The 19,995-nt window shown below is 42.4% G+C and overlaps 1 protein-coding gene across 2 annotated transcripts in view; it reads right to left on the reverse strand.

Annotated features, from left to right (window-relative positions):
* LOC139563269 (protein kinase C-binding protein NELL1-like) overlaps window positions 1-19,995 on the reverse strand; it is a 498,410-nt gene that overhangs the window by 61,704 nt on the left and 416,711 nt on the right. For both annotated transcript variants that reach the window (XM_071381775.1, XM_071381774.1), the window contains exon 15: window positions 473-568. In XM_071381775.1, coding sequence (XP_071237876.1) covers window positions 473-568 — 96 coding nt within the window. The remainder of the gene's footprint in view (window positions 1-472; window positions 569-19,995) is intronic.

Consider the following 19,995-nt stretch of genomic DNA (forward strand, 5'->3'; position numbering starts at 1 on the left):
ATGTTTGACCCAAGTTAAACAATTTAATGGCAATGCTACCCAATACTAATTGAGTGTATGTAAACTCCTGACCCACTGGGAATGTGATGAAAGAAATAAAATATGAAATAAATCATTATCTCTTCTATTATTCTGACATTTCACATTATTAAAATAAAGTGGTGATCCTAACTGACCTAAGACAGGGAACTTTTACAAGGATTAAATGTCAGGAATTGTGAAAAACCAAAATGTATTTGGCTAAGGTGTATGTAAACTTCAACTGTATGTAAGTTCAGCTACAGTATATGCCCACATGTTGAGCAAACTCACAAACCTATTGCAGCTGGTTGCTTTACACTTACAGTTGTACGTTGAGTCAACTTCAATGCCATTTTGTTGAGCAGACTTACAATCCTTTTGTATCAGGTTGCCATACAATTGTACATTCAATCAACATATATTTTTCAACAGTGTGTTACTACAGTCATACCTGTCTCACAGTGACGTCCCGTAAAGCCTGAGGGGCAGATGCAGGTGTTGGGCGACACACAGGTACCTCCGCTCCTACACCCCTCCTCACAGAATGCTGGAAAGAGAGAGAGACAGAGGAAGTAGAGAAAGAGACAGAAAGAGAAATAGAGAGAAGCAGTGAGAGAAAGTGAGAGAAAAGGGAGAAAAACAGGGAGAAACAGCCAGTGCAAGAGTTTAATTCTCATACATCAATATCACAAACACAATCCTACTGTGAACACCATTTTGTTCTGTTCTATTTAACAGCGTTGGTTTTTGTGGCTCAAATAACCAGTCCCTCACTGTGCATTATCTCCACCACACAAAACCCTATTCTCAAACTTGAAACGGGTAAGAAGCCCGGCTCGCCGGCTTGGCCCTGGGCATGGAATGTGAGCCGCCTATTGGGCCACTTTTGCTAAGCAGAACTGCCGCACGCACACACAGGTGTAAACACATTCTAAAAATAATGCCCTCCAGCATTTTCCAAGGTCACCATTACTCTACATGGGGAGGAATAGTTTTAGGTTCTATGCATTCTCAGTAGGGGGTGAGATGGGGCTTTGTGGGTCCCACTTTCTTTGTGTGTGTGTGTGTGTGTGTGTGTGTGTTGTCGTCATGTATGTGTGTGAGAGAAAATGTGTCTGTGTGTGCGCATGTGCATCATGTGTGTGTGGGATGTGATCTTCACAACCCCCCAGTTGACGGATTGCAAAGCACAATGTGAAACTAACTGCGACTTGTGCTGTGAATGTACAAGACGTGATCGCTCGCTCTCATTTTCGTATGGTTGGCCTTGGTAGAAAAGTTTGACAGTGTGCAGGTCTCCATTTCTTTCAGCAAGTTTAGTTAATGACAGGATTGTAAGGATGAGTCTAAATTGGCAAAAACCTCTATTTATAGTGGTGTGTGTGTGTTTTACTGTGTGTATGTTTTACTGTGTGTGTGTGAGAAAGAGAGTCGGAGGCCAACACACACTACACAAACACATAGGTCAACTCGCTTTGGTTTACGAGTCCAATAAACATCCATTTGCTCACATAAAGATCTCACCGGTCTCGGTATAAAAGCATGCTAAATATACAAACTGATACATAAGTGCAATAAATAACCAAGCAGCACCATGCCAAAACCCATCAGTGCTGTTCATTTGACTGGATCCCCTTATAAAGACGTTATTTCAGGCACCTCATTTCAAGCCTGATTGTACTAATACACCTCACAATGAAGGAATTATAATTAGACCGAGTCAATACAAATGTATCTTCTTCTCTACTTATAATTTTACTGCAATCAGCATAAAGGGGGTGTGTGTAAGGGAGAGATTCTCTCCTCCACAGCAGCCCCAGTGACCTTCAGCTCAACCATCCCACTGCCTAACTGAGAATGTTGCTGATTCTCTACTTTTGGAGACGTTCTTATAACCACAAATTTGCTATTTGACTTTCGATTGGAGTCCTAGATTGCCTTCCAGCACCGGGTGGTATAGGAATCATCTCGGCTCCTTATTAACTGGCCCGTTCATGCTTGTTGAGAATCCAAGGATCCATTTGGGATGCGGAAACATCGAAGACGTGTGTCCTAAAGGAAATTCCTGTGATTCCAGGTTCCGCCGATTCCACGCTAGGAAATTGAATTGACTTAATTAGTGCTGGGGGTGACTGTCGCACATCCCTTTAATGTGCTGTACTAAGAGATCGTCAGCCCTCATCATAACGATCCTTCTCTAATTGGGAGCACAAATCTCATTAGGGGGACGAACGGAGAGAGCAAAGCCAAGCGCGACCGACAGAATCTGTTCAAATAAAATATGTCGGAGGAGAGCAGGGAGAGCACGGTCACATGTTATAGAGTGTTCCTGGATACATTATCATGAATACAGTCATCAGTACTAATGGAGGCGCGTCAGCGGTCATTTAGATAATGGACGTTAAGCTCCTTACTCTTAGCCTACATGCTTTGGCGGGTGACACCTCAGTAGTGGTGTTGTCAGGAGGAGACCTACATAGTCTGAATACCTACAGTACCAGTCAAAAGTATGGACACACCTACTCATTCAAGGGTTTTTCTTTATTTGTACTATTTTCTGCATTGTAGAATAACTACAAAACTATGAAATAACACATATGGAATCATGTAGTAAGCAAAAAAGTGTTAAACAAATCAAAATATATTTTCTTCTTCAAAGTAGCCACCCTTTGCCTTGATGACAGCTTTGCAAACTCTTGGCATTCTCTCTACCAGTCACCTGGAATGCATTTCAATTAACAGGTGTGCCTTGTTAAAAGTTATGTTGTGGAATTTCTTAATGCGTTTGAGCCAATCAGTTGTGTTGTGACAAGGTATGGGGTGGTATACAGAAGATGGCCCTATTTGGTAAAAGACCAAGTCCATGTTATGGCAACAGCTCATATAAGCAAAGAGAAACGACAGTCCATCATTACATTAAGACATGAAGGTCAGTCAATACGGAATATTTCAAGAACGTTGAAAGTTTCTTCAAGTGCAGTCGCAAAAAAACATCAAGCGCTATGGCGAAACTAGCTCTTATGAGGACCACCACAGGAAAGGAAGACCAAGAGTTACCACTGCTGCAGAGGATAAGTTCATTAGAGTTAACTGCACCTCAGATTGAATCCCAAATAAATGCTTCACTTTCACAGACACATCTCAACATCAACTGTTCAGAGGAGACTGCGTGAATCAGGCCTTCATGGTCAAATTGCTGCAAAGGAACCACTAAGAAAGGACACCAATAAGAAGAAGGGACTTGCTTGGGCCGAGAAACACCCGCAATGGACATTAGACTGGTGGAAATCTGTCCTTTGGTTCAATGAGTCCAAACTTTAGATTTTTTGGTCTTTATGAGATGCAGAGTAGGTGAATGGATTATCTCCGCATGTATGGTTCCCCCTGTGAAGCATGGAGGAGGTGGTATGATGGTGCTTTGCTGGTGACACTGTCTATGATTTATTTAGAATTCAAGGCACACTTAACCAGCATGGCTACCACAGCATTTCTGCAGTAATGCGCCATGCTATCTGGTTTACGCTTAGTGGGGCTATCATTTGTTTTTCAACAGGACAATGACCCAAAACACACCTCCAGGCTGTGTAAGGGCTATTTGACCAAGCAGGAGAGTGATGGAGTGCTGCATCAGATGACCTGGCCTCCACAATCACCCGATAGTTACAGTGAAGCATACAAAGACATTCTAGACGATTCTGTGCTTCAAATTTTGTGGCAACACTTTGGGTAAGGCCCTTTAGTGTTTCAGCATGATAATGCCCCCGTGCACAAAGCGAGGTCCATACAGAAAAGATTTGTTGAGATCAGGGTGGAAGAACTTCACTGGCCTGCACAGAGCCCTGACCTCAATCCCATCGAATACCTTTGGGATGAATTGGAACGCCGACTGTGGGCCTATTTGCCCAGCATAAGTGCCCGACCTCACCAATGCTCTTGTGGCTAAATGGAAGCAAGTCCTCGCAGCAATGTTCCAACATCTAGTGTAAAGCCCTCCCAGAAGAGTGGAGGCTGTTATGGCAGCAACGGGGAAACTAACTCCATGTTAATGCCCATGATTTTGGAATGAGATTTTCGACGAGCAGGTGTCCCACATACTTTTGGTCATGTAGTGTATTTGATTTAGAATTTTAAGACCCCTTGAAGTATCAAAAGAAAATACTGTATGTAAAAACTATATTTGGCCTTACTGCTATTAGCCCATACAAACGTATAGAACAACAGACTCACTACATGGAACAACAGATTCCCCCACCCCCCAAAAAACAAAAGGAAGTTTGTTCTGAAGTGTCTGTCCTGTATCTGAGAGACAAAAGAAAGATCAGGAAACATTTAAGTATTTCACCCATTTTTTTTTACTTCCATACAATTTTTTCAAATGCTACGGGGGACCTTCAGATGAGTCTTGTGAGGCCTGTCGGCGTCCTAGAGCAAAACAACTGACATGTATGTGTTCGTGAGAGTCTCATCTTTCCACAGAGAGGACACAATATGCCAAACTGTTTGGACGCTAAAGACAATTTTGTGAGAAGACCGATTTTCGGGTTGTCACATGGTGTGACGAACACAGATCTAACTCTGTCACCTTTCACTTTAGACGCAGAAGTGCGACTTAAGCGGATATCTCTAGCTTAAATTGACGGCATTATATGAGACGACCGGGTCAAATCGGTCGTATGTAGCAAAATTTGAAATTGTGTTTTTTGCATTGGATAAAAGTAGAGACTTAGAGCTACAAAACAGTATATCATACACTACAGTTGAGGAACAATGGGAAAGTAACTTTGCTTTGAAAGTTGATAAACTTGTCAACTCACTTTTGAGAAAATGGCCTTTGAATGTTTTGGTACTACTACAGGAGAGCTCTTCTTTGTCTACACCCATTCAGCATTGTTCACACCCTCTTAAGCTTTAGTCCCGCCCATCTCTTTAAGGGTTTATCTGAGCATTCTGTTCTAACAACCGCAGTCAAGCACCCAAGCTAACTTGCTAGCTACTTCCAGACATAAATGAGCTCACTGAACATTAGTCGCCCAAGGAGAGCTGGTTAGGCTGTTATGTTATCCAGAGCATTGGTGACTGAAACTGTGCTGTTAGATTGTCCGTTAGTAAATTCATAGCGTTAATAAAAGGTGCATTTTTGTGAAAATTTTCTTCCGCAAACTTGAAACTCATGTGCTGCTTATGTATGACCGTTAGGCTCTACACCCATTGTAAAGTAGATCCATGTGCTTAATAAAAAAAATAATAGGCATTGTTTCGTGCCTTATGCTGGGCATCATTCACAAGTGATAATATATAATTCACATGTGATAGACTATTCTTGATTTAATCTAGTCTTTACATATACAGTGCATTCGGAAAAGTTAAAGTATTCAGATCCCTTGACTTTTTCCACTTTGTTATGACAGCCTTATTATGAAATTGATAAAAAAATAAAAATTAAGTTCTCTCATCAATCTACACATAATAGCCCATAGCACTCAGTACCTCAGACTGGGGAGAAAGTTTACCTTCCAACAGGACGGTTCTTGGTCACCTCCCTGACCAAGGCCCTTCTCCCCAATTGCTCAGTTTGGCCGGGGGCCAGCTCTAGAAAGAGTCTTGGTGGTTCCAAACTTCTCCCTATTAAGAATGATGGAGAACACTGTGTTCTTGGGGACCTTCAATGGAGAATAATTTTTTTGCCACCCTTCACCAGTTATGTCTCGGAGCTCTACGGACGATTCCTTTGACCTCGTGGCTTGGTTTTTAGCTCTGACATGCACTGTTAACTGTTGGACCTTGTATAGACAGGTGTGTGCCTTTCCAAATCATGTTCAATCAATTGAATTTACTCCAATCAAGATGTAGGAACATCTCAAGGACGATCAATGGAAACAGGATGCACCTGAGCTCAATTGAGTCATATAGCAAAGGGTCTGAATACCTATTTAAATAAGGTATCTTTTTTATTTGTATTACATTTGCAAAAATTTCTAAAAACCTGTTTTCGCTTTGTCATTATGGGGTATTGTGTATAGATTGATGAGGAATTGTTCATATTTAATCCATTTTAGAATAAGGCTGTAACGTAACAAAATGTGGAAAATGTCAAGGGGTCTGAATACTTGTTTTTTTTATTTTTGTGTGTTACTTTTTATGATTTTTTAAAACTTTATTTTATTTAGTAAACATTTTCTTAACTCTTTCTTGAACTGCATTGTTGGTTAAGGGCTTGTAAGTAAGCAGTTCACGGAATGGTCTACACTTGTATTCGGCGCATGTGACAAATAGAATTTGATTTTGATTTGTTTTGAGATTACATTTGCATTGATGTCAGAGTGGCATCGAGGTGTGCTTTTGAATTCAGACCTCGGTAGTCGAGACAGAATCAGATGTTGCCATCCTTCTTCTTAACAAGAACAACCAGAGCAGCCCAGGGAGATGTGGATGGTTGAATGCAGTCTTTAACCATTACCTTCACCTCCTCCTCAATCACAACCTTCTTCATTGGGGATACTCAACAAGCCTTTTTCTGATTGGCTGTTCACCCAGTCAGTGTGTACAGACCTTTGACCATTGGTGCCAAATATTATGTAAGGCTTCCTTAGTGGATGTGTCCACATCAACCCTTCCCACAAGAGCCTTGATGTGGCTGTCCCTCAGATGGTCACTGGGGGGGTGCTGCAAGATATAGCCCTACCACTGATGATCCTTCACAGCTGGGTTCGTCCCATCCGACCTTGCACTGGAGAAAAGGATGGTACTCCTGCCGTCCTTCATGTCATGCTCCATACATGCCTGTGCAGAAGTTGAGTAATGCGCCAGTCTTGCACAGGAAGTCCAGACCCAGCACAATGGGGAAGGCCAGGTGTGACTTGTGCATTACAAAAGGTTTCCACCAACCATAAGTCCTCTCGGAAAGTGTAGAGCATCTTGGTATGTCCACAGGCAGAATGGCTTTGTCCATCTGCCAAGACAAATGCTTGCTCAAAGGATGGGTTCAAATCAAAGTTTATTTGTCACGTGTGCCGAATACAACAGGTGTAGACCTTGCAGTGAAATGCTTACTTACAGGCTCTAACCAATAGTGTAAAAAAGGTATTTGGTGAACAATAGGTAAGTTAAGAAATAAAAACAACAGTAAAAACACAGTGAAAAACAGTAGCGAGGCTATAAAAGTAGCGAGGCTACATACAGACACCAGTTAGTCAGGCTGATTGAGGTAGTATGTACATGTAGATATGGTTAAAGTGACTATGCATATATGATGAACAGAGAGTAGCAGTAGCGTAAAAGAGGGGTTCGAGGGTGGTGGATGGCGGGACACAATGCATGTGCAGGAGCATTGGTTGGTCGGGCCAATTGAGGTAGTACGTACATATATGTATAGTTAAAGTGACTATGCATTTATGATAAACAGAGAGTAGCAGCAGCGTAAAAGAGGGGTTGGGGGGGGCACAATGCAAATAGTCCGGGTAGCCATTTGATTACCTGTTCAGGAGTCTCATGGCTTGGGGTAAAAGTGCAGTAGGATGATCTTCACTCCAAAGCTGGGAAACTGGATCTTCACTGGTAGTTTGTGTCTGTGAACAGCAACGCCACTCTCTTCCCGGCGTGGGCCTCCAGTTGCATTCTGTTGCCCCAGAAGGCTCCCTTCCTGTCCCAACTCCACCGTGTCTCTTATCTGTACAAACCCAGCATCTCTTCTTGCTGCAGACCCAGCATCTCTCCTTGTCCCAGACACAGACAAATTGACAGACGGAGCTTCATCACGCATGGAGGTGCTCTATTTCCTAGTAAGGTCCTTGACTTGTGTATCCAATTGTTGACTCTCCATGCCAAACAATCAAACATTGACTGCCTGATTTCTGTCATAACACCATCAAAGGCATTTTGCAAGCATTGGCATTTACAGTCAATATACCAGAGAACATCTTATTGCCTTACAGCATTGAAATGTAACACCCCAAAATATCTTTCCACAGCCTTTAAGCGTGAAGCCAAATGATTTTATTCATCATTGTCATCATTGTGGATCGGTTGCCTCGGGCCTGGACCTGAGGCTGCCTCAGAATAGGCACGGAGGTGGTTTATCAGTACTCTCTTCTTCATCCTGAGAATCTCCCACACACGGTGCATCAAAAGTTGCTGTTAGATCCCGTACTGGACTTCATCTGGTCACAAAGGGACCAGAAATGAAATCTAAAAGAAGCCCCTTTTCCTGCTCAAGGGGAGAATCCTCCCTCTCACGATGGATATCAACACAAGTTGTAAAAGCAGCAATGGATAAGCAATCCTGAACACCCAATTATCATATCAACAACACAGATAATTATATATATATATATCCTTTTGCGGTCGCCATTTTCTGTAACAAATTTGCATAAACCAAAAAGAAAAAAAGAAACTAAACTAAATCAAACAACTTTTCTATTAAAAATATATAACAGTTCTGATCCCTACATAGGCTCAAGGGGAACCTGGGAAGGCGGGTCTTCCGGTGCCAGTACCCAAAAACTTTTCTGCCGCAGCCACAATAATGTCCAGTTTCTTTGAAACTTGTGTCGTACAGTTTATAACTGTGGCAATGAATGCCACAAAATCCATCTTTTTAACACACAGGGTATATTTTGCCTGGCAGCAAACATTTACTTCAGGCTGTGGTGCGTCCACTACCATATCTTCACTAGCATCACTTGTTTTCTCAATTCTTTTTAAATCGCCTCCACATAGGAGATTCGATTGACCACTAAGTTTTGCCACCTCAATCTCATTCACACTTACCGGGCACTCCAGGAACTGGGGATCATGATCCCCACCACAATTGTAACACCGTCGTCCTTCTGCACACTGTTCTTCAATATACTCTGTCTGCACACACTTGAAACATGGCCAAATCCTTTACAATTCTTACACTGCAATGGTTTGGGGATGAAAGCTCTTACAGCATATCTTGCATAACCAAGCTTCACCTGCATAGGTATTTGTTCTTTATCAAAAAACAACAGGACTGGCAGACTTTCTTCTTTTTCTCCATTCACCCAGCGGGTCAGACGCCGGGCACCAATCCCACCAGGAATTCTATTCAGGGATTTAACCTGAACATCCGTCGTCACCGCTGAGATGACTCCTTTGAGTGGTGCTCTACTCCAAAGTTCAAAACACAAAACTTCTTCTTTCGAGACTCACTGCAATCTTCCTCTGTTCTTCAGAAATACAGTCAATCAAAATAAGACTCCTCCTGGTCACTAACAGATAGACAATTTTCCCAGCGCATACTTCACCATTTTTGACAACTCAAAGAGATCTTCCACGTATGTGTCCATACTCAACAAACACATCCCAACAAGAAGTGATTCATTATCATTCATACACGTATCCACTCCAATTTCCTTTTTGTTCCAGTTTTCGATACTAATGTTGTTCATTCAGATCATTTGTCTTCACCAAATTTGCTTGACACGCTGCTTGATTCGAACTGTTCATCCACTTCCGCCATATTTCTCCCCACGCAACCAGCTCTCTCTCAAAATAGGCTTGCAGACAAATTAATATGGCACCTTTGACTTGGCCACGCCTCCGAACGCACCCATACCTATAGCATGCTACCAAGGTCCAGACTGTGGTGGAGCTTATACATGGTCCACCTGGGACAATACCACAGCACAAACGTGTGCATGGCCACTGCAGTTATCACAATTCAAATCCACACGTGTTTCCCAAACTCCGTAGATGGTGATGAAATGGTGCACGTAGTTGATGACCGTGCAGCTGCCTTTACTGGATGACATGCCTTCATCAATCAAGTACTTGACTTGTTATGGTATTCCTTCACAGCAGAAACTAAACAAGCCACATTTGAGAGGAGTTAAAAAATTGATGGGACCTGGCTGCTCAGTGTCAGAAGAAAAGTGCACCAGCAAACAACAAAAAATAACATTAGAGAAATGAAAATGAGTTGTCACCCCCTAGCCATCGGGTTCTCCATTGTCTGGACCTGTTCACTTCTTCATGAAATACAATAGATAATCAGGTGTCTCTGGGGGTGATTATGGCCAACTTGATGCGTCATGTAATCATCTGGTGAAGTGGTCTTTTGTTTAGACATATAGCTAACATGCTAGCTGAATAATCTCAACCCATACAGGAGCAATACAAACAGATTGTCATAGCTAGCCACCATGCATGGAATTATGTAGTATGAATCTGCAGTTAGCTAAAGTGGTTGCTCAACTAGAAGTTTTGCAATTATGCTGCGGGACTTAGAGGTAATTTGTGGTTTAGTACGGTACCCTGCGTCACTACTTCATTGCTCCAGATCAGCACAAGGGGGAGTTAGAGCACTGATTATGCTTTTGGGTCCAAAGGTGCTACTGTGTCTCCAACTGACAATGAATGAGCGATATAAATCAAATAGAAACTGATAATTGTGCACGACTTCAAAATTGAATTTCAGTAAACTGAATGATGAGGATGAAGAAGGTGATTGAATTTAGAACAATAGTGTAAGAATTGCTTTTCCTCTGTCCTGCACACCTGGAAAAATACACTTATTTTTTTGCTTTTACTGTAGTACTGTAGCCTACTCCCAACCGGTCATGTTGTACAGTGTACAAGTGGCACAGCGGTCTAAGACACTGCATCACAGTGCAAACTGTGTTGCTACAGATGCTGGTTCAATACCAGTGCCGGCCGTGCCCGGGAGATCAATGAGGCGACGGTAGTCTTTTGGTTTCTCTCCATCTAAAAACAGAAATAAATAATTCTAAATAACAAACTGGCTTTATTTATAAGTTAGTAACAATGTCTCACCCCATGTTCAAGAATGGCCTTTTTCTCGCTCACTTTAGATTATTTGACAATGAAAGCATCTCCAAAATACCGTTCTTTTTTAAACAAAGCGATTATTATGATTATTATTAATTCATTTTGAATTATTAAAATTAGTACTGCTCTTAGTACTGTAGCCTACTCATGACCGTCATGTTGTAATGCGCCATATTTTCCGTACCATCCTAACGGAAACCCGGAGGGTTTTGTTTTTCTTGGAATAGAAACACCATGATATTATTCAAATTAATAAAGCAACATTTCTTGCCAAAAAGGTCTTATGTGGAGACGGGGGATTAAATATAAAAATGTAGGACAAAACACACATCACTACAAGAGAGACACCTTAACATTACAAAAAGAGAGACCTGAGACAACACAGCATGGCAGCAACACATGACAACAAAATGGTAGCAACACAACATGACAACACAGTAGCAACACAACATGGCAGCAGCACAACATAGTCACAACACAGACATGGTACAAACATTGATTGGGCACAGACAACAGCACAAAGGGCAAAAGGTAAAGACAACAATACATCACACAAAGCAGCCACACGTGTCAGTAAGACTGTCCGTGATTGTGTCTACGATGGTAGAGATGGAGATAAAACTGCCCAGTTTGAGTGCTTTTTAAAGTCATTCCAGTAGCTAGCTGCAGCGAACTGAAAAGAGGAGCGACCCAGGGATGGGTGTGCTTTGGGGAACTTTAACAGAAAGACTGGCAGGATGGGTGTTGTATCTGCAGGATGAGGGCTGCAGTAGATAGGAGGGGAGTGAGGCCTATACAGAGATTACCAGTTTCCAGAAGAGTGTAGAGTGCAGTGATGTGTCTTATAAGGAGCATTGGTGGCAAATCTGATGGCCGGATGGTAAAGAACATCTAGCCGCTCGAGAGCACCCTTACCGGCCAATCTATAAATTACGTCTCCGTAATCTAGCATGGGTAGAATTGTCATCTGAATCAGGGTTCGTTAAGGCAGCTGGGGTGAAAGAGGAGTGATTATGATAAAGGAAACCAAGTCTAGATTTAACCTTAGCCTGCAGCTTGGATATGTGCTGAGAGAAGGACAGTGTACCATCTTGCCATATTCCCAAGTACTTGTATGAGGTGACTACCTCAAGCTCTAAACCCTCAGAGGTAGTAATCACACCAATGGGGAGAGTACCATTTGTTTTGGAGGTGTTCAGAACAAGGTTAAGAACAGAGAAAGCTTGTTGGACATTAAGAAAGCTTTGTTGTAGAGCGTTTAACACAAAATCCGGAGAGGGGCCAGCTGAGCATAAGACTATCATCTGCATATAAATGGATGAGAGAGCTTCCTACTGCCGGAGATATGTTGTTGATGTAAATTGAGAAGAGCGTGGGACCTAAGATCGAGCATTGGGGTACTCCCTTTGGTGACAGGCAGTGGCTGAGACAGCAGATGTTCTGACTTTGTACACTGCACTCTTTGAGAGAGGTAGTTAGCAAACCAGGCCAAAGACCCTTATAGAAACCAATACTCCTTAGCCGACCCACAAGAATGGAAAAACCTACCGTATCAAAAGCTCAATAAAAATAGCAGATCAAAATTTCTTAGAATCAAGGGCAATGGTGACATAATTTAGGACCTTTAATATTGCAGTGACACATCCATAACCTGAGTGGAAACCAGATTGCATACCAGAGAGAATACTATAGATAGATATCAAGAAAGCCAGTCATTTGATTATAAAGTTTTTCCAACACTTTTGATAAACAGGGCAAGATAGAAACTGGCCTAACAGTTAGGATCAGCCGTGATGCTTGGGGCGGTCGTAGACCCAAACGGAGTACACCATAGTGTTCGTGAGAGTCTTCTCTTTCCATAGATTGGTCATACCAAACCATTTTGACACTACAGATGTTTTCGTGAGAAGACAGCTTTTCGGGATGTCTCATGGTCTACCAAACACCGCTGTAACTCAGCCGCCTTCCACCTCAGATGCGGAAGGCCGACCTAGGTGGATGCGGTGACCCTATCCTACTTTACTGAGGACTGAGAGAGAGAGAGATTCAAATCAAATGGTATTGGTCACATGCATCGAATACAACAGGTGTACAGTTGTTCTTCCTTTAAAATTTGTGGTGTGCTACGGAATGGTATGGCACATTGGAGTGCAATGACGTCATAGTATTTTACTGTCAGCCATTGTTGCCATTAATGATAGTTCGACCACCAGAGGGCATCTTTGACAAGGTAAGTTATCGAAATGACATGGAGCTGTAGGCCTAAGAGTCCTGTTTACTCTTGCTGCTTTAGGGTAACTTATTTATTGGCATAAAGGCCTACTTCAATATACAGTATATCAATCAATCATTCACTCATTTGTGCATGTCTTCACACAGACATGGCATATGCAGGTGCAGTGAGAGACCCTATGGGTTGGACGATACTTTTTTCTCGTCAATCATCATGAAAAGACATCAACTTAAAAACTGAAAATCAACCAATGTCAGCCTTTAAATGCTTTATTATCCAAATGTTGGAAGTGCGCGTGGGCGGCGGAGAGAAACAAAATGGTGCAGATTGAGGCCGCGTGGAGGCGCTGGAGATGGGGGTGTGAGCAGGAGGGTCCTGGCAGGTGTCGTTTGTATGTGTATGTTTTTTTATTGTCTAAAATCATAAAATATATATTTTTTTAATTGATAAAATTACAAGCTTGCAACACACATCTGATTGTTCATTGTAAATAGGATTTATAATGATGTATTTTGTTTACGTTCTTCATTGTAACCACAATGTAACCACAATGTCACAAGTTGGTCAAAACATTAAAGCCTGTCAGAAAGAATGCTGGTACTTATTTATTTTGATCCAAAGCCATGAATGAGTGAGTCACCTCAGCTTTATGCTGACAAATAGCTACATAATATGCTAAACCTATACAAATATATTAAATTAACTAAAGAAACTAGTAAATTTCATAAATAAATGAAGTAGCTCAGGTCTTGAAAATATGGGCAACCCTTTTCCCCTCCCTATCCTCGCTGGACTCTCTTTCATTCAGTTTCTTCTTCACATCAGCAAAGAAGGACTCCGTGTTTCAGCAACTCACTATATATAGAGGAGCTATCACTCTTTCACACTGTGGTAAATAAAGCCAGTTTGTTATTTTGAATTATTTCTTCCTGTTTTTAGACGGAGAGAAACCAAAAGCCCACCGTGCCTATTTTTCGAAAATCGCCAGTCCACTTGTCAAGTGTAATTGCGCCGTTGTATTTACCCAAGTTCTCTTTCGATTTCTTTTTTTGCCTGATGCAGGACTCTAGTGCCAGAGAAGAGAGACTCTTGGACTCAAACATTCACTCCATTAATTTATGAAAAGATAGTCAATTTGTGCCACAGTTTAGACTACCCATAGATAGGCGTTCTAACTCCTCCCTTGTCATAGTGTGGTGCAATCTTCCACCATCTACCACAAACGGTAGCGGTACAAGCTCAAAACTTTTAATTGAGGAACCACTGTATCTCTCCTTCGGCAGTGAACTTCTCCGGCCCGCTGGCCTCAGCTCCACTGGTGAGAGAGACTGGGACAACTATCCTCCAACCACTTACCCCATCCTAACGGAATCCCACTAAGAGGCAACAACGACATACAATGAATTTGCCCTGTTACATTATTCATAGCCTATGAAAGTGCCGTTGTGTGTGTAACATAGTTGTAAGACAGCAGGTCTAATGTACGAATCCATGGTCAATACTGTCCCGGCATTGTCTACATTTGGATGCTAAAAGATAGCCTAGTTCATTGTCTACTCCTGGTTGGTGAAGCTTGCTGTAATTTTGCGGTTGTGAAAGCCTGTGTCGGTGTAGCCTCTCACATTTTCTCTTTCAATGAATAAGATAATATAATTCTCAAAGTCCTGTGCATGTGTTAATCATTGTATTTTTCTGAGTTGAGTACGGAAGCTATTCATATTAACCTGTGGAGACTTAATCACTGTGTTGTATCCCATTATATTCTGCCTTTATATTGTATCTGTTAAGTACCTAATTTCCAACGTATTTAGTCTAGTAAATAAAACCTTGAATGTATTATTTGTGGAATTCAGTTCATTTGCGAGCAATTTGGTTCTCGAGGTACCCGAGCTTGACGTCTGTTCAGACGTTAATTACTTTGCATGTGTAGCTTACTGCTCGATTATTGATTCTTCATCAACACATCAATATTTGAACCATTTTAAAACAGCATGACCATTCCACTAGAAGTGCAAAGGACATTTAAACATGTTTTCTAGACTATGTATCAAACTGAAGGACTCATGACATGTTGATCTATTCATGAAGCACACAGACATTTTTTTTCATTCTCTTTTCCTATGCCATTAAAATGGTTATAATGAGTATTTTGCTGTAACATCAAAATGTGTAGATTTTACCCAGGGTATGTTTGTTAACTAAAGGCTACGCATTACATTGTAGGCACTGTTAAACTGTTTGTGTACAGAAGAAACATTCTGTGAACACTTATAAGGAAATCTCAGATGTATCTCACTGAACCTAAAGCAAAAAAGACAATTTTTTTTATATATATTTTTTATACCTAAAAGAGTCCTAAAATGAAACTCAAATAGTTAAATGATCCATAGTATGACCCTCTTACACTGAACAAAAATATAAAACGCAACATAAAAAGTGTTGGTCCCATATTTCATGAGCTGAAATAAAAGATCCCAGAAATGTTCCATGTGCACAAAAAGCATATTTATCTAAAATTGTGAGCACAAATTAGTTTACATCCCTTTGCCCATTGCCAGTTGGTCAGCGCATGCTCGGAGTGCGCGGCCTTGTGAATGTTGACCTGTTTAAAGGTCTTACATCGGCTACGGAGAGCATGATCACACAGTCGTCCGGAACAGCTGATGCTCTCATGCATGCTTCAGTGTTGCTTGCCTCGAAGATAGCATAGAAGTTATTTAGCTTGTCTGGTAGGCTCGTGTAGCTGGGCAGCTCGCGGCTGTGCTTCCATTTGTTGTCCGTAATAGTTTGCAAGCCATGTCACGTCCGGGTTAGAGTCCCACTCCTTGAAAGCGGCATCTCTACCCTTTAGCTCAGTGCAGAAGTTGCCCATAATCCATGGCTTCTGGTTGGGGAATGTACATACAGTCACTGTGGAGATGACAACATCGATGCACTTATTGATGAAGCCAGTGACTGATGTGGTGTACTCCTCTATGCCATCGGAAGAATTCCAGAACATATTCCAGTCTGTGCTAGCAAAACAGTCCTATAGATTAGCATCTGAGTCGTCTGACCACTTCCTTATGGAGCGAGTCACTGGTACTTCCTGCTTTAGTTTTTGCTTGTAAGCAGGAATCAGGAGGATAGAGTTATGGTCAGATTTTCCAAATGGAGTGGGAGGGAGAGCTTTGTACGCATCTTTGTGTGTGGAGTAAAGGTGGTATATAAATTTAACATGCTGGTAGAAGGTTAAACGGATTTAAGTTTCCCTGCATTAATGTCCCAGGCCAATAGGAGCGCCTCCTCTCGATGAACATTTTCCTGTTTCCTTATGGCTCTATACAGCTCGTTGAGTGCCGTCTTAGTGCCAGCATCGGTTTGTGGTGGTAAATAGACAGCTACGAAAAATATAGATGAAAACTCTCTTGGTAAATAGTGTGATCTACAGCTTATCATGAGATACTACCTCAGGAGAGCATAACCTTGAGACTTAATATTAGATTTTGTGCACCAGCTGTTACTTACAAATAGACACAGACTGCCACCCCTTGTCTTACCGGAGGCAGCTGTTCTATCTTGCCGATGTACCGAAAACCCCGCATGTTCCCGAGAAAGCAGTATATCTTCTGCATCGGACTCGTTAAAGAGAAAATCTTTGTCTAGTTCGAGGTGAGAAGTTATTTTCCGTCATAAGAGATGGTAGCAGCAACATTATGTACAAAATAAGTTAAAAGCAATGCAAAAAAAACTGAACAAAATAGCACAGTTGGTTAGGAGCACATAAAACGGCAGCCATCCCCTACGGCGCCATTCTTTGACCAGCCACCCGGACAGCTGGCTGATGAAACTGAGGAATATTGCTGTCTGTAATAAAGCCATTTGTGAAAAAAAAAAAGGAATTCTGATTGGCTGGGTGTGGCTCCCCAGTGGGTGTGCCCCTGCCCAGTCGTGAAATCTATAGATTAGAGCCTAATGAATTGATTTCAATTGATTGATTTCCTAATAATAACTATAACTCAGTCAAATCTTTAAAATTGTTGCATGTTGCGTTTATATTTTTTGTTCAGTATAAAACAATTCCATAGCACCCCCCCAACATCTTACTCTCAAGATTCAGGCAATCACACACATGCACACACACATACACGTGCACACACACACACACGTGCACACACAAAGCTCCTCTGATGCCGACTGAGTCCCAAATATCACCGTATTCCCTACTTAGTGCACTATTTTTAACCAAAGGCCGATGGGCCCTGGTCCAAAGTAGTGCACTATAGATGGAATACGATCCCATTTGGGAAGCAACTGCCATTCTGTAAGGAATAGGATCTGAGACGATGACTGCAGACACTTTCTTCTCTGCTCCACCGCAGCTAAATCCAACAGCAGGATGAGGCTAAAAATAATTGCTTTGATAATTAGTACCACCTACAAAAACACGTTTGTTTTTTGTATTTCACATTTTCCAATTAATACTGCTTTTTCCTCCTATGACCTTAAATGTTCAGAAAATACCAATATGGCTTCCAGCGCGGATCTGAACAGCACAACTTAGTGTTTTCCTGCCAAATTTGGAAAAATAATATATTAGCAGAATCTAGCACTTGCAGGGAAACGAGAACAGCATCATCTCCTATTCCGACACTCCACCTCCCTCCCTCCTCCTCCTCCCTCACTCCATTTTCCCCAATGCAGCGAACATCATTACACTCAGTATCACACCACTACGGCACGTGGTTAGACTATTCTAACACAGTTGCACGTTGTTAGCACAAATAGATGAGAAAAGAGCAGGCATCTCCCATTGTTCTCTAAGCCAGTGTTTAGGCCCCACTGAAATCCTCTCTTTTTAAAAACCTCTTTTGTGTACAACAAACCGGTCCTAAAGAAAGAGAAAAAAGACCATTAACAAGATTAGGGAGCTCATTTTGCAGCTGACAAAAGGATTTACAAGGCGCATCTGTTCATTAAGCGGGAAGCGGGTAACAATACTGAACTATAATCTTTAGCTGGGCTCTGATTGAACTTCAGTGGCCCGTCTATTGTTGTGTGCTGGGGTTTTAAATGATGGTACACTTGCTGCTCCTCTGAAGATAACATGACGATGGAGAGAAGGAAGAAGAGAGTAAGGGAGAGATAGACAGACGGCGGGAAACAGTAAGAGGAAGGAGAGACAGTAAGAGGAAGGAGATAAAGAAAGGGTGATAAACTCCTTCTCTCTGTCTAACATTTACATTTGAGGAAATATTTTCCAGAGACATAAAGTAATGAACGAATGAATGTATTTTACTTTTCCACCGTGGGAATCAAACCCACAACCCTCACATTGCAAGCATCATGCTCTACCAACTGAGCCACACAGTACCAGTTTAAGCTTCTAATTTCCATGCATGTGGTGTCCTCTTGACCCTTTCAGGATCAATAACAGTAAACTGTCTCCTGTGGTGGAGGCCAAGCTTTATGTGAACCAGCAATCACCTCAGTGACAGTGGGTATGAGGGGGAGGAGCAATTTGTGTTCATGCGCAGACCAGCTGGCTGGTGTGTTTACGGGCATATTCAATCTCTCCCTATCCCAGTCTAATGTCCCCACATGCTTCAAGAGGGCCACCATTGTTCTTGCACCCAAGAAGACAAAGAAAACTGAACTTAATGACTATCGCCCCGTAGCACTCACCTCTGTCATCATGAAGTGCTTTGAGAGACTAGTCAAGGATCATATCACCTCTATCTTACCTGCCACCCTGGACCGACTTCAATTTGCTTACCGCCCCAATAGATCCACAGACCATGCAATCGCCATCACTCTGCACACTGCCCTATCCCATCTGGACAAGAGGAATACCTATGTAAGAATTCTGTTTTTTGACTATAGCTCAGCATTCAACACCATAGTAACCTACAAACTCAGCATTAAGCTTGAGGCCCTGGGTCTGAACCCCACCCTGTGCAACTGGGTCCTGGACCTCCTGACAGGCCGCCCCCAGGTTGTGAAGGTAGGAAACATCACCTCCACTCCGCTGATCCTCAACACTGGGGCTCCACAAGGGTGCGTGCTCAGCCTCCTCCTGTACTCACTTTTTGTGTGAGAGTAGCAGGTGTAAGTATGAGGGGGTCATCTGGATCTGTAGAGACTGGAACCAGAGGTCTGGCATTGATGAAGCAGCCACTTCTGCCATCATAGTAATGAGTGTTTCTTGACTTTCGCAACTTGAATGACCCTGTTGGAGGAACATAGAATCCAGGATTCTCCCCAATCATCCTCTCCCAGGCACCACCCATGTGAGAGACATGAGGTGGGTTGAATATCCAGGTGCAGCCCTGTCCTGCCAGGTAGGTATCCACGGAGTCGTCATTGATGTTCGAGGGGATCTTAAGTTCCTTGCAGGCCCCAATCAGAACGAATATGCTCTGCTGGGCCTCGGATCGAGATGAAACGCCTCAGGGTGTTGATAAAGCTTGATGTATCCAGTGACTCAAGGACTTCGATATGAAATGGCTCTCATGCTCATACAGGTGAATATGACGACCCACCGCTTTCTGTGGGCGAGGCCTCCTCTTGTCCGGCGAGAGGCAACGGTCAATGGACCAAATACGTCCAGATCGACATGGGTGAACGGAGGTTCGGTGGAGAGACGATCAGCAGGAAGGCTGGCCATCTTCTGTGCCTGAGAAGGACCACAAATTCTCCACTGGTGGATGATGCTGTTCAAGCACCTTTTACCGCCAACTATCCAAAGACCGGCTGTACGAATGCCTCCCTCTGTGAAAAGGCGTCCTTGGTGTTGGGTCCGTTCATGGTAATGCCTCACCAGTAAAGCTGCAACGTGATGCTTCCCCATGATGATCAGGGGGTTATTCTCGTTATGTCTGAGTTTTGCTTCTGTGATGCGACCCCCAACTCTCAGAAGGCCAACTTTATCAATGAATGGATCTAAGGCTCTC

This window comes from Salvelinus alpinus, chromosome 33 (genome assembly GCF_045679555.1).
Source record: "Salvelinus alpinus chromosome 33, SLU_Salpinus.1, whole genome shotgun sequence".
Classification (NCBI taxonomy): Eukaryota; Metazoa; Chordata; class Actinopteri; order Salmoniformes; family Salmonidae; genus Salvelinus; species Salvelinus alpinus.